This window comes from Astyanax mexicanus, chromosome 24, assembly GCF_023375975.1.
Source record: "Astyanax mexicanus isolate ESR-SI-001 chromosome 24, AstMex3_surface, whole genome shotgun sequence".
Classification (NCBI taxonomy): Eukaryota; Metazoa; Chordata; class Actinopteri; order Characiformes; family Acestrorhamphidae; genus Astyanax; species Astyanax mexicanus.
The window spans coordinates 19,605,078-19,619,873 of record NC_064431.1 but is presented as its reverse complement, the minus strand read 5'-3'; the positions used below and the strand labels follow the sequence as shown (position 1 = coordinate 19,619,873).

At 39.8% G+C, this 14,796-nt stretch overlaps 1 protein-coding gene across 5 annotated transcripts in view; it reads right to left on the bottom strand.

The window, feature by feature from the left end:
- The window catches only part of atp2b4 (ATPase plasma membrane Ca2+ transporting 4), a 148,357-nt gene that overhangs the window by 94,329 nt on the left and 39,232 nt on the right, over window positions 1-14,796 (bottom strand). For all 5 annotated transcript variants that reach the window (XM_007247771.4, XM_007247770.4, XM_022682692.2 and 2 more), the window contains exon 2: window positions 5,096-5,586. In XM_007247771.4, the coding sequence (XP_007247833.2) occupies window positions 5,096-5,291 (196 nt within the window). In that variant the 5' untranslated portion in view covers window positions 5,292-5,586. The remainder of the gene's footprint in view (window positions 1-5,095; window positions 5,587-14,796) is intronic.

Below are 14,796 nucleotides of genomic sequence, written 5' to 3'. Positions count from 1 at the left end.
CTGGTCTATTACGTATACATAAGGCACGGCGGATTATAAGACGCATTACGTGACACTAGTAAGGAACAGAGGTGTTGCCATGTTTCTCTTCTAATTCAGCAGATCTCGCCGCTGGGGTGGTGGGGGGTTAAGTAAAGTTAAGCTTAAACAGTAAACAAAACTGTAATTTTTGGGCAAACAATGCATTGTGCAATGTTGGATATCCTAATTAGGGTTTAACTAATTTAAACTCCTCAGCGGTTTCTTAGCGATTCGCTTGGCTGCACTCGTTTCTCCCAAGATAAGAAGTAGTTTGATTAGGTTAGGTTTACCGTCGACCTCTACCTTGTTTTATCTTATACTACCTCAATCTATTTCACTCTATTTCACTCTACTTTGCTTTTTCTTACTCTACCTTGCTCTACCTCACACTTCTTTGCTCTATCTCTCTGTACCTCACTCTTCCTTGCTCTAACTCACTTCACCTTGGTCTACTTCACTCCACCTCCAGTCTTGTTATGTCATGTGATCACAGTCTACAGAATGAAGAGCTCCCTCTGTTGCTAAATGCAGGTAATACTGAGTTCGCTGTTATTCACAATATTATCGCAGTTCTTTTGATGTGTTTATCACGAAAAATCATATTTCAAATATTTTTTAAATACAATTAAACTTACAGCCAAATTATAAATAATGTACAATGTGTCAACGCAATTCTCACCAATCATTTTACCAAGAGATTTGTTTTTCCCTGTAGTACCAATCTTTACTAAACCATTCTGTCACAGAATTCCATTCACATCTAAAACCTTACACATGCCCAAGTTTTTCAGAACCCTGTTGAGTACCTAAATGTAGTTTATCTAATTTGGCATGAACGTTGCTTTTTCCCGCCCACTTCCCTCTTTAAGGGTGAAAAAGAAAACATAATTACGCTCCCTTCATTAAAATGAGTAATTTCTTGTGTGGGGAGCATCAGTACAGCTGTCCCTTGACTACTTAATGGAACTGAGCAATGATCTATGAAGTAATTAGGAGGACGGTGTGGAACAAATTTCAATGCTGGAACGGACTAGTGGGGCCATATGTTAAAGTAGAGAGATGCAGAAATGCTCTCCCCGCAAAACAATGCAGTTCCATCAAACCAAGCGTACCCTGCTCCACTGGTTAGAGAGACGGGGGCTAAATGATGCTGTGGCTGATGGAGTAATGAATTAATTTAGAAAGACAAATTATTGATGGTATTGAATTCTGTGAAAGCATTAAGGGACACGGTGATGGAAGACATGTAATCACTGTACTTCAGAAAACGAGGTTCGTTACTAAAACATTTCCAATATGGCTTGAAGGTTTACAACAGCAGTGCAGATTCCTGATCAACACAAGCTGGGGTTCATTTTAGGCATTTGGTAATCATTTGTGGTGGTGGACATACTGTCACCCAGCTGACAACCGATCGAGTGTAAAATTTTAGCATAAGAAATAAGTATTTGCTTTTTAAAATGTGCTTTTTGTATATAAAATATTTTTAAAAATGCAATCACGTCTCTCATGTAACCAAAACAGCAAAAATACTCAAAATGTCAAAGTACCACCTTACAGCATTATTTGAAATCTAAAAAATCTAAGACAGCCAAATGCATAGCAGTTTACACTTAGCATAAGCATGTGTCTTAAGTAAGCTGAACACAAGAGAATGACTAAATGCACTGCTGTTTAAATCTGGCATTTTGAAAGCGTCTCTAATGACCACTTGTGGTGGGATTTTCGAAGGAACAGAAGCTTCATAAGTCTTTACGGCATCATTCTCTCGCTGAATTGTATTTTTATAAGACTGATAAATCCTTTATTATGAGCTCAATTCAACATTTTGATCAAACTAAAGTACAACATTATTGAGAAACCTGGTCATTCAATGTTTCTTCTTAATTTTTAATTCTTTCTTCCTAAAAAGGCATTTAAAATACTGCTTTTGATGGAGTAACTTTTTATTCTGTATATAGATTTTTGGCGATTACTGCGAGGTGGTTCTGATTACCTTTAGTAACAAAAAGCTGTTGTGGGAACAGGATGGAGGTGACAGATGGAACACCATTCCATCATTTCAACATTTTTTTTGCATCTTTATAACCTGCATAATATAGCATCTTAACAGCAATAATTATTTTCCAACTCAATTTTTTACATTCCTCACAAGATAAACAGACTAAAGACTGAAATAACACTAAAACAGACTAAAGACTGTAATAACACACTTCTAATAAAGAATTATTCAACTCTTATCTTGACTAAATACATCTGCTTTTAAATTTTTAATTTTTTAATTAACATTTTAATTATTGGCTTGAATTAAAGCTCTATGTAATCATCATTTTTGGGATTTTGGGATGTTTTGTCATTTATTTTTAGTTTGCTTCATTTTGGAGGTGTTCCAAGTTTATTTTCTGTTATCTTAATTAATTGTTCATTTTAAACGTACCAAACATCAAGGGGCCTATCATAGACCCTGTGCAAGTTGCGTCACAATGCTCTTTGCTACCTTTTACTCCGTCAACAGTCTATTTTCAGGCCCTGTGCCCTAAATCCAGCTACTCTATGTGAAGCCTATACGACTCGCCTATAGACTGATAAAAAAGGGCCCCAAGTATCTCAATCTACTTAATTGCTGTTATGTTTAAAAATTTAGTGTTAGTTCTCAACAGCATGATAAATATTACAATCATTTGGGGTTTGTTTTGTGTAGAAATTGTATTCCTGTCATTTCTCACACTGGAAATATCACTCTCCTGTATTACAGCTCTTAGCTCCCTTTGTTTATTACCAATCAGCATCATTGTCAGTTCTATTGTCAGTCCAGTCACAATTTCTTTAATTTTGTTTTTTAGTCTGTTGTCAGAGACTGACGTATTAAACACTGGCCCAGGTGAGGACACTTAATCCGGCATCTCTGGAACAACAGATAGAGAAAGAGGGTTTTTGAAGATACTGACAAAGAATGTGTAGAGCTCTCCACATTACATGAGAAACTAAATCCTCCGTAATCACCCTCTTGAACTGAAGCATGACCAGCAAAGAGCAACTGGAACCCACACTACAGGCAAAATCATCATGTCATCAAATGCCACTTAAAGCACTAGAATAAGTCATTGAGCTCTATAATTGGACTCTTCCTCCAGTTCGGGTCATTAGTTGCTGGTGTTCACTCGCCACTCAGACTTCTATCAGCCTGGGGCCGTGAGACAGCAGATATCACCTCTGCCTCGGAATCTGGAGGACTGATGAAGTTAGTTTCAAATATTTGGGCTGGTGTGTGGACATGGAACTGGGTAAGTGTGTAATTGTAGAGCGGTTGATGCAACCCTGGTCCTGGAGTCTCATTTAAGGCAGCTTTCACACCTTCCAAGTTTGGTCCAAACTTTTAGACTTTTTTTTAGCTTGGTCTGAACCAGCAATAGCAAGTGTGAAAGGTGCCGTGAACCACGGTCTGGATCAATAAACTAAAAATTGGTTCGAAGATTTTTTTTAGATTTTACATTTTTCTAGATGGTTCAGACTTTCAGAACAATTACAGTAGGTTCAGGCAGGCAATCATAACCCACTGAACAGTAGAAAAAAATATGGCAGCAAAATATGGATACAACAGATTATGCTTGTGATTCCTGTATCTACTGTAACTGTAAATTAATGCTTATTCATCAACAGAAATGAAAGGAATCTGAGTGAAAATCTGTTATGCTCATTCTGTGTGACATGCCCACACTTCAAAAACGTTGTCTTGCCTAGGAACTTTACTACAAAAAAAATCCACTTGACAAAATATATGTAAATTAAGAAATATATGCTTATATTAAGCAAAAAACATTTTCCAATGGGGTTAGCAATTTTTTTATATAAATTAGAAATGTAGACTTTTTGTGCTTATTTTGAGTTCAAAGACTTTAAAATAAGATGAAAATTCTAAAAAAGGCTGATTAAGATTATTATTACTAAAATAAGCAAAAAAAAACACTTACAATGCTTTCCTCAGAGAAGAAAATAAGATTCAATGCCTAAAAATCAGGTCAAAATCAAGTCAATCAGCCCTAAGTTTATGGAGACTTAGCCTGTGTAGGTGATAATGACAGGACGTTGCAAAGTTCTCTAACCTGCTCACAAAACTACTGTGTGTACCCAAAAACTAACCGGACAAAATGTATTGTATACAATGAAACAAACACATGAACCTTCCCTGCTCTTATACCAAGCTCTTCATCAAACATATGAGGAAAGTCAGTTCCATCACTGGACTTATTCTGAACTTGGTGGAGGCAGAGACAGAGCAGCAGATGGTGATAGAATTGGAGAGCATTTTGAACAGTTCTGTCCATCCCTTCCATGGCAAGAAATCTAGGAACGTCATTAGCTATAGTGGCTCATTCCACCAGCTGCCATCAGGCTGCACAATGCCCACAATTCTGGCAGGGTGCTGCCTTGTTTCCACCCTTCTTATAATGAATAATAGCACAGAATCTGTACACAAACAATAACCCCTACATTATTCATTCAACCCCTATCATTCCTATTAGGGCTGCACAATATATCGTTCCAGCGCAGTCAGTAAAATGTACACGTCTGTATTTTATGTACTGGCTCATTGCTACATTGTAAATAAGGGCCTTGCTTAATGTACCTAAAGTTTAAATAAAGGCTGATTGATATAGTTATTTCAAAAAAGTGAAAATCAGCAGTGCTCCAGAACCAGAGCTTAAAATTATGGCTGTGCAATGTTGGAAAAATCTGGCACTGCAAAATTTTATTGTTAAAAATAAAATATTCAAAATGTCATGATATTATGAAGATGATATTAAGAATATTACATGGACTGTTATAAATGACACTGGGCTATACTATCTGATATGATATTTTTTGCTTCTGGTAAACAAAAATAGAGAATGCATGAACGTTTATTTTGTATTAAACAAGACTTATATTTTAATATGCATTTTTGAAACGAGATGTTGCACAGCCGTACTTAAAATCATCAAAATACTATAAAAGGCACTTCATCCATCCCGTGTTGCCTGAATAAAGCACAGGCTATGTGTGTGGGGAAGTTTGTCTGTTTGTAAAGTCTTACCTTCAATGGGGGAGGTTTTCAGCCTGCGGCAGATCCCCTGCACGTCTCCGTGGGTGTCTCTGATCTTGTTGACTGCCTCTGCACTCCTGAGCTCCATCAACTCCCGGAGATCCATCACCGTACAGCCAAAGTCCCCGTCATGGTTGCCTTCGGCCACAGAGTTCCCCGGTGGATGGTCCGCAGTGTTGTTAGCCATTTTCGTATCCTAGGCTGTCTTTCAGTCCACTAGTTCTGACACTTCGTGGGTGGGCCTGTCACAGATGTTAGGACTTCACTGTAGAGGAGCGTTTTCGAAGGTGGACAGCTTTCTGACTGGTTGAACGGATTTCAAGTTCTGCCGGAACGAGCGGGGAGTTCTTCTGTCTTCTTTCCGGAAGTGGAGCAGTGAAGAGAAGAGAACCATTAGAAGAAGGAGCTCTGAAGAGAAGAGCTGGCCAGGGTGAGCATGCTACCACGTCGCCGAAGCCCAGGGTTTCTTCAGTTCAGAAAATCTGCAACACAGATCATGAAGGTAAAGAATGTTACATAGTAGACAAATTCAACAATGTTCTCATTTCTAAATGTTAGAAATTATAATAGAACATAAATCAGTGATTTAAAAGAAATGCTGACAACGCACAGTGCGAAATGCTTTTGCTTTCTGAATTGTGCAGTGTGCTGAAGCAGTAGCCTACAAAGACAAAATCCATTATGAAACAAAAACCTAGAATGTTTTGACATTTTCAAGTATCTTTTGCAAACTTCTATATAAAAAGGAATGCAAGAAAGAGTTTCCATCCACAGTAGAGAAGAGACATATGCTGGAGATCCGTAAGAGGGAAGCACTTGCACATTTCATACCCATTCACTGGGGGGAAGAAAGCACAGTTTCTTTTTCTGTACTGGTCATACATAAATGATGCACCTCGGTGGAATCCTCAGTTTTGGCACATAAAGACGAGTCTTTTGCTTCGCTGTTTCAGAACCATCCATTCACCCCAGATTTGCGTGCATGTTTGTGTGAGTATTTCTAAGTAAGTGAGTAAAAGAAAGAATGAGATGGGATAGAAGGAGCAGAGTAAAGTGTTAGGGCTGCATGACCCTACAAACAATGATTTTTCAGAGGCATGCTGCAAATGTTATAAAGGTTGTGAGAAATTACAACCAAGATGACGACATAAGCAACCAAAGAAACCTATCAATTAATGCCTTGGTAGCTATCTTGCTTGCTAGCTAAATTTCCCATTCCACCTTAAATGGTGCAACAGCAGTTAAATACAGCAATCTAAGACTGCTGCATGAATTAAAGTGGAACAAAAAATTAGGGCTGGGTGATAATAAAGAACTAATTTCATCACCACCACCACCCCATTTCCCTATTTAAAGAGTTATAATACCGTAAATTGAGCTAATATCCAAGGGTGACACTCAAAAACAAGATGTAGGGGTCCAAATGGGAAATGGGATAAAGACAGAAAGCGAATAACTGCGACTAAGAGAGCCAGAGTGGGAGAGATTGTATAGGGGTACATTCGGAGAGAGCGATATTGCAAGAGAACGTGAAATAGAGACAGAGAGAGAGAGAGAGAGAGAGAGAGAGAGAGAGACAAAGAGGGGTTCTGCTCTCAGATTAAGCTGGCAGTATGAGGTCCGTCAGTATTGGAGATAAGCTCGCTGTGCTAATGAGAGATAGTCAGGGGTCCGGCTCCAGTGGGTTTCCTTAAACACTTCAAATGCTCAGAATGGAGGTCACTCTTTGATGTATGCTTGCACTGATCCAAAACGAAATATCAGAGCTGAGATTCCACTATAGTCATTCTATAGACAATCTCTTTTTATTCTCTCTCTCTCTCTTTCAGCCCCCCCATCCCACCAATACACACAATACACACACACACACACAGACACATCCAGGGTCATTTACAGTATCCATGAGAAGCTAACCATTGGTGCAAAGCCCTGAGGTGGATTTTAACCCAGATTGGATTACTGACCACAGCTCTTCACAGTGTTTTTGCTCTGATGCAGCCCAAGCCTCACTACAAATTACACTGATTTAACCTCTTCCTGACAGTCGCTGGGCTGCTATACAAGGCCATACCATCAATGCTCTCATCGTAATAAGAGTAAGAGCTCTTGATGATTGGTTGACCCGCTAACAGCTACTCATCGACATAAAGTGACCTGATTCTCAGTCCCAGTGAGTTCCTGTCTTCACAGCAGGCCTGTGTGGGAGATGGCCAACTATAGCAAATCTTGCCCCACTTTAAGTTTACCACTAAACAGCAAGACTAGTTTCATGTCCCGTGACTTTCGCCACAGCCCATGGTAAAGCTTAAAAAATACTGCACTGACCTCAAGAATATAAGGATGCTCACAGAAACAACTCAAGCTAGGAGTCACTGTTCACCATTATTACCACTGCACTGTCCAATGTGGGTGGTATTAATAGCCTTCTATCATGTATTACCCATGCGTTTACACTGGCAGGCAACACTTGACGCTTGTGGGTGTGTTCGAGGTTGTTCATGCTTTCGCGAGATGTGGTTTGCACAAATTCAGAAGTAAAATGTCCCGTCCATCTGCATCCGCTCGGTCGTGAGTAGGCTAGCCATCACTCACAAGATACCACCTCAAAACTTATACCTCTGTGTGCATTACCAAGCCATCAGAAATATGCATTCGTCCACAATATAGCCCTTTCTTCTTGTCTTGCTACCCCCAGACAGGTCTGATTTAATACGCAATGAGATCACATTTAGAACTGGTTTAGATCAAAGCAACCCAACTATACACGTGAAGATGCACTAAGGCTATGTTCACACTCTATGCAAGTGGCCCAAATCTAGAAGAAATCAAGCAAGTGGGTAAGACAGTAAAAACAGTGATGTATGGAAAAAGATAAAGACACTCAACCTCAACATGGATTAAGAAGCTCCTTCGACTCCTTTGATTCTCTATTTTTTAAATATTCATGAAGTAACCCTGACTTTGAAGAGGCGTTACTTTGGTTTTTTTTTATAGAAAGAGGGTGTCTGTAGCATGTCTGTCTCACATCTGCTATTTGGATCACATTGTAACTCATGCATGTGTGAAGATGATTGAAGACATAATGCAAAAGGTCCATTAATTTAAATATGGCAGTTCACAATATTGATATTGCGATTTATCACATCTTTTGATCATGTGGTATCTTATTAATACGTGGTGTCAGATGTAGATTTTTTTATTGAAACACAGACACTCTAAACACCTAAGACAGAATAAATCGCTGCACATTTTAGCACATACTATTGCCGCCTGTGCAAAACTTTGGACACTTCAGCATCCAGAATCAGTACTCCACACATTTTGCACAGGCTGTTGCAACAGGCCACATAGATGTTAGAAAATACTGTGCTTTCTAATTGAATTAGAATTTGCCAGAATAATGTGAGCTACAGAGGCTGTACATATCAGATTTCAGTACCATGAATGAAAAGCGACCAATTAGACTAAATTTATTTAGTGTCAAACATTTTAGTGTTTTCATTTAGTCTGGAACTGCCTATATTATAATTCTGCTGAATGTTGGTTAATTGAGGTTTTATATGTTGTGTGTGTGTGTGTGTGTGTGTGTGTGTCTGTGTGATCCTGTGGGCTGGCCAGAGGACATCTGATTGAGTTTAGCCTGCACATTAGCCTGATGTAATGGATGCTTGTAAATGTCGAAGGCCGGAAATGCCAGATGAGCACACCCCAACTGTGTTTTCAAACAAAATAGCGTTGACCCCACCAAATGTCACCAACCGCCAGAGGAGACGTGAGAGCCCATTTGGAATCACACAGAAATTAGAAGGACTCCTAAAATGTTTGGGTAGAACCACCTGTGTCCTCCTCTGTAGGAATAAGGAGTGAGTGACAGGCCAGGTGTCTTCATTATCTGTATAGGAAAGGTGCCCTTCTCAAGAGAGCACAGTCAAAGATATTACAATACTATGATTAACAGCTTCTGGTTCAACAGATTGATCATTTTCTTCACAGGTTAAACTCATCAGCATCATCATCATCAGTGTGTTTTAAAAGTGCAGCCAAGAGCTACAGGGAGAGTAAAAGAAATCATTAAAAAAAAAAAAAGTTACTAGAACAAATTTGTATAATGTTATTTAGTGGTATAGTATCAGCATAACTTATCAGACAGGGCTCCAGACTAAATTTATTCACAACTGTCACAAAGTTCTTTGAAAAGAAAATAAATATGTGTTTATATAATGTGGCTCAAATTTAAATTACACAAAATTAATAACGTAACTGTAGCATTGCACTACTAAAGGCAAGTACAAAAATACACTAAATACGCTAATCATACTCGGTTAGAAAAAAAAGGTATTTAAACAAAGAGGAAATGATCAACAAGTTTGAAAATGTGGGTTAAATAACTGCAAGACTTTGAGTATGAAAAAAAAGCAGGCTTATTTACTGACTTTAAAGGAATCCATGCAGAAACGTCTGCATGCAGAGAACTTCTGTGAGATTTCACTGTTGAAATGCAGACTTCAATATGATAGGGTGTTTTAGATTTACTGGGTTTAATATTTTGAGGAGATTCACGCAGTGCTGTTAGGGGAGATCTCTGAAGTGATTTGGCCTGGCAGTCTGCAGAGGCCTCTCGCTGTGACTTAATGTCCAACCCCCTCCTGTGCTGTAATACAAGGCTGTATTAATAATAATGACACGAACTAATAAGAAAAAGATGTGTGTGTTTATATATGGTAGGATATTAGCCTGAAGTAACCACATCCACCATTTTGTCTTGGATGAAATATAAAATGAATATGAAAAAAAAAAAAGATTAAGAAAAGTGTCAAGGAGCTTTTCGGAAGCAATTCAGTACCGGCAGTCTATGAAATCGGAGCTTCGCCTACTAACACAGGGTGCATGTGGGTGTTAGGAGTGCCGAGCCTACAGCTGCAGGAGAAATACTACCACAGCCAGCTACTCTCCATCCAATAAGAGAAAGCAGTAAAACCACTATAAATCCTCCTCCGCCTGAGCTGCTGACTAGTGGACTCACCGGTTCAACAGTTTGGCGTGAAATGAGCAGTTCGGTTTGATGACTGTAGAGAGCTGGAATGAGAGCTACTGAGAGCTGGAATGTCAACATTGACTGATGGCACTCTTTGCATTTATTGTAACTATCTGCAATAAATGCAAAAATTACAGGCTGTTAAGAACTGTGGTCAGTAGAGATTAGATGAAACACTAAAGCTGTGATTTTCTTATTTTTGATGGTATTAGTTTTACATGGGGAGGTAGGGTAATATTTAAAAAGTTTCAAACTCTGAAGAAGAATTGAGTAACCACTCCCATCTTAGTTATTTATGCTGCAATTTTTGATCCTGTAGGAAATGGTCATACATTTCGAAAAGGTTCTGTAGTAAAAGGGAATCAGGAACAAGCCTAAAACACTACAATTCTCAAATTTAAAAGGTTTTTCATTAACATGTACATTTAAGGAATTTAGCTGACTTTCTTAATTAGAGCGACTTAAAAAGAGAGTTGAGTCTACTACTCGGAACATCCAAGGCAAGTATAGATAGACCCCAAATTCTAGACACTCTGAGCCCAAATACTACCAAAAATGAGCCACACAAGCCCTATTGCTAGTGATACAATTCCTACCTGTGGAGAAAAACACTAACAAGTACCAAATATTTAATAACTCATCTGTAGCCATTTCAAATTCTGCTTCTCGATTGACTCGGCACCTCTAGTTCTTAATTAACAAAGCACTTACGAGGCAATTATTGCTACATGGAGAATGAATGGGTGGTGAGGTGGGGGAAGCGGGGTGGGGGTCTGCTGAAAAACTGGCAGATGAATCACACTCTTGTTGGTGAACTTTTGGCACCCATCGTGCATTAAGCAATGTGCTGGAAAGCCCACACAGAAAAGCAGACTTCAATCTAAGCCGGCAGCAAAGCTGGTGTATCAAGGGCAGTGGGGAGGGGGGCTGGAGAGGGTGCGCTTGGTCTGCCCACGTACTGCTCTTCATACATATGCATGCTGCCATGAGAGCACCAGAGCCTCGGCAAAATCTGACATCAGACTGTAAACAGGGTAATTAGGATGCGAGAGCAAGCACACGCCAATGCCTTCAGCTGCACAGGTTTGGAAGGAGATGCTCCTCTGACCCGAAATCTGCTAATGGGCCATTTTGCATTAAGTCATTAGCGGAAAATAAACTAACACACAAATAAATAAATAAAAGAAGAAAATGAAAACTCTGCAATCTGCAACTCTGCAACTAGCGTACTATCCATGATCTCAGTAATCAAGTATTCTGTTGTTTATTTTGGTGACTAATCGAGTAATCAGAGAATTTAGAAAACAATTAAAATGGAATAAACTGAACAGGAAAAAAAATAAATACTTTAGATGATTTTTTAAATAGGTATAATGGATCAAAGGTCAGCGACTGTAAAGCCTTTAAAAAGACCTTAAAAAAGATATGCAAAACAAAATTTTCCTACACAAATAATCTGGTTATCCAGCTCCTCCTTTCTATGTAATGGAGATTAAAAATATGCCAAATAATCATTGTGATTCATCGAGTATTATATATATCACCCCTTTAATTGGCAAAACAGACCGCCATTAAAAAGACGGGCTTAAAAAAAATTTATTTCTTCCGATTCCTTGCGCCCCACTTGCAATATCCACGCGCCCCACTAGTGGAGCACTAGGGGTGGGAATCGATTACTATCTCACGATTCGATTCGATTCCGATTTTGGGGGCCACGATTCGATTCAAAATCGATTTTTGATTCAAAACGATTTGAATTATAAATATTTCTGCTTCTGGCTTATGAATCGTATTGAAAAAAAACCCTCCATAATATACACTGGTCCTGGAGCAAGTAATGTGTTACAAAAACAATAAAATGTGCAGGAATGTGGGTCCTCAGTGACAGAGGAATCACTGGGATATCACAATGACGTTAATGAACAATAAATAAATAATAAATAACACTGCTTTATTACCAGGCTACTAGCGGTGGTGTGTAGGTGACGCTGCTGGGCTGATGTGATGATAGCAGTGGAGCGCTAAAGTTCAGGAGCAGCTGCTGATTAACTAGTTAATTTAAGGTGGTTGTATTTCTTCAGAAAGGGGGCAGGAGGTGGAGAAATTAATTCATATTGTCCATTCCTTAATTCCTCTGTGATGAGGAGCTGAAATTAGCTCTGATTAGCTTATTGTTATTTTTCCGTTCCGCCTTAAATGCTGCAGCCCGCTGCCACCTGTAGCGTTATTTAAGGTGGAACTGGAAAGTTAGCTAGTTAGCTAGCTAACAGTTACTGAAACTAACTACTAGCGATCTTTTTTATGCTTGTTATGAAGCATTCTGCCATAAAACATTGAAACTACACGTTAATCTAAGGTAATATAGTGCTTGTTCTGCCATCTTACCGGTGATTCTCAAACACCTACGCTCTGTGTGTGTCTGGAAGATCTCCAAAGGGACAAGCGCTATCACCAGGGTTGCCAGGTCCAACAAAAATACCCAGCCCAAAATCAGTCTAAAACCCGCCCCTCAGAATCGATTTTGGGACATTTTAAATCGATTCTGAATCGTAGTAAATGAGAATCAAGATTCTTATGTGAATCGATTTTTTGGCACACCTCTATGGAGCACGCTCCACACTTTGAGAAACGCTGGGTTAAAGAAGCGCTACTGTATTTTGCCCAGTTAAATTAGTAACAAAATACGTTGCAATTTTAGTCACGTCTATATTAGTTAAAGAAAAATGGCTTTGCACTGCTCTCCCAGAACTGTCTGGTGCATTTGTACTCCCCAGATGTTGGATTTCATTTGGGTGGCTCGGACATCTCAGCCCACATGAACTGAGCTGATGCTCATCCTGTATGGCATCTCTAAACTACGAAAGACAACACAGCCAAACGATACTGTAAATAGCTGTCTGCTAAAAGCAAACTTAGAGTTACATTTCTCCATTTTGCTTGCTGACAGTCTAAGCCTATGCATTACTGTAGAGGATGAAAAACCCAACTTTTTCTTTTTTTTTTTTTCTCAGAATCTGAATGAAAGCCTGGCTAAAAAGAGGGCAATGTGTGATTTGGCACTCTCAGCAGTGGCAGCAGCTGGAGTGTGCTGTGTGCTGCGTTTTAGAAGTGTACTCACTACTTAGTGTGTACTAAGTAGCTCACTGTGAGGGGAGCAGTGCGAGTGAGAGGATTAGGCTGTGAGAGTTAAAGTCATATCGGTACCGCAGTGTAAGTGGATTGGGGCTAAGGTGGAGCAAGAGGTGTGAGACAGAGACAGAGAGCACAAGTGAGGGTGCAGGAGAGATACAAGGAAAGAGGAAGAAAAAGCGAGGTAGAATGAGAGATGAGGTGACAGAGAACAGGGGAAGGAACTGGAAGAAATAAGAGCGACAGAGAGATGGAGGCACTGCTGTTAGATTAAAGAGTATGAGCTGGATCTCGTAGGCAGCAGATGTAAATCATGAGCCCATCTGTTTCCTCTGCAGTCCTGCAATGGCAGTGCCAGCGTGGGCCTTAAGGCTCCGTATCCGCCTCCACAAAACCAGGGCTGCGCAAACGCAGGACCCCTCTGCTCCCTCCCGCTCTTACCCATTCTCTCTCTCTCTCTCTCCCTCTGTCTGTCTCTCTCTCTCGCTCTTTTAAAAGGATGACTCATCTGTCTACATCGCATCTCCTCGACTTTAAAAGTTTCAGGCTGAAACAGCGCACAGCTAAAAAAGGGGAAACTATCTAAATACCCGCCAGTCTCTGCAGCCCCACGCAGGCGGCGAATCTGCATGCAACAATTATGACACTGCCTTCAAGAGTCTTCCCTGATGTTTAGATGTCAGCCCAAATCCAGCTTGTTTGCATCCCGCGAAATCTGTGGGGAGGGGGGAACAACAAAAGTATACAAAAAAAAATATTCCAGCAGCTTCATACGCGTCTGAGCAACTTTTGTGTCTCTTTTATCGTCAGCGGGATGAAAGAAGACGTCTGGCTTGCCCCTCTATCAAAGAAAAGAAGGAGGACAGTAGGGGTGTATGATATGGAACACATCATAAAAAACAAGGTTGGATATCGTGATATTGTTGTGAAACACTTCGCTTAGGAGTACTGGACCTCTACTTAACTCAACCTCACTCTACCTCCAGCCTTGTTATGTCATGTGAGCAACATGTCTGTAACATAAGAGCGCCCTCTCTTGCTGCACACATTCAGTACACGTTTGCTGTTTTTCACCATGTTTTTGCAGCTTCTTCAATGCATTTATTGTGAACACATAATGTCATTCAATAACAATAAAAAAATGTGATTTCACTAACAGCCCTACGGGACGGCGAAGTGTTTTCTGCTTAAAAAGGGTCTGGCCCAAAGCGGCCAGGTCTAAGTCTTCAGAGCCCGGGGGAGGAGCGGAGGAGTGATGGGTGGGGAATCAAACAGACTGAAGCACTTCCAATAATTAAAGCTGATGCATTAGATGGCGACAGCTATTGAATGAGCCCTAAAACCCTTCTGTCAAATATTGTTCAGTAGTTCAGGCCAGGTGAGGAAAAGAGGGGGGAAGAGCTGGGAAGCTTTAGCATATGTACGATTATGATTACCACCTCTCTGACCCATATATTCTGACCTATAATTTAGTGAATTAAGTAAAAACATTTTTTTTATACTGCCCCATCACAGTTCAACAATTTCC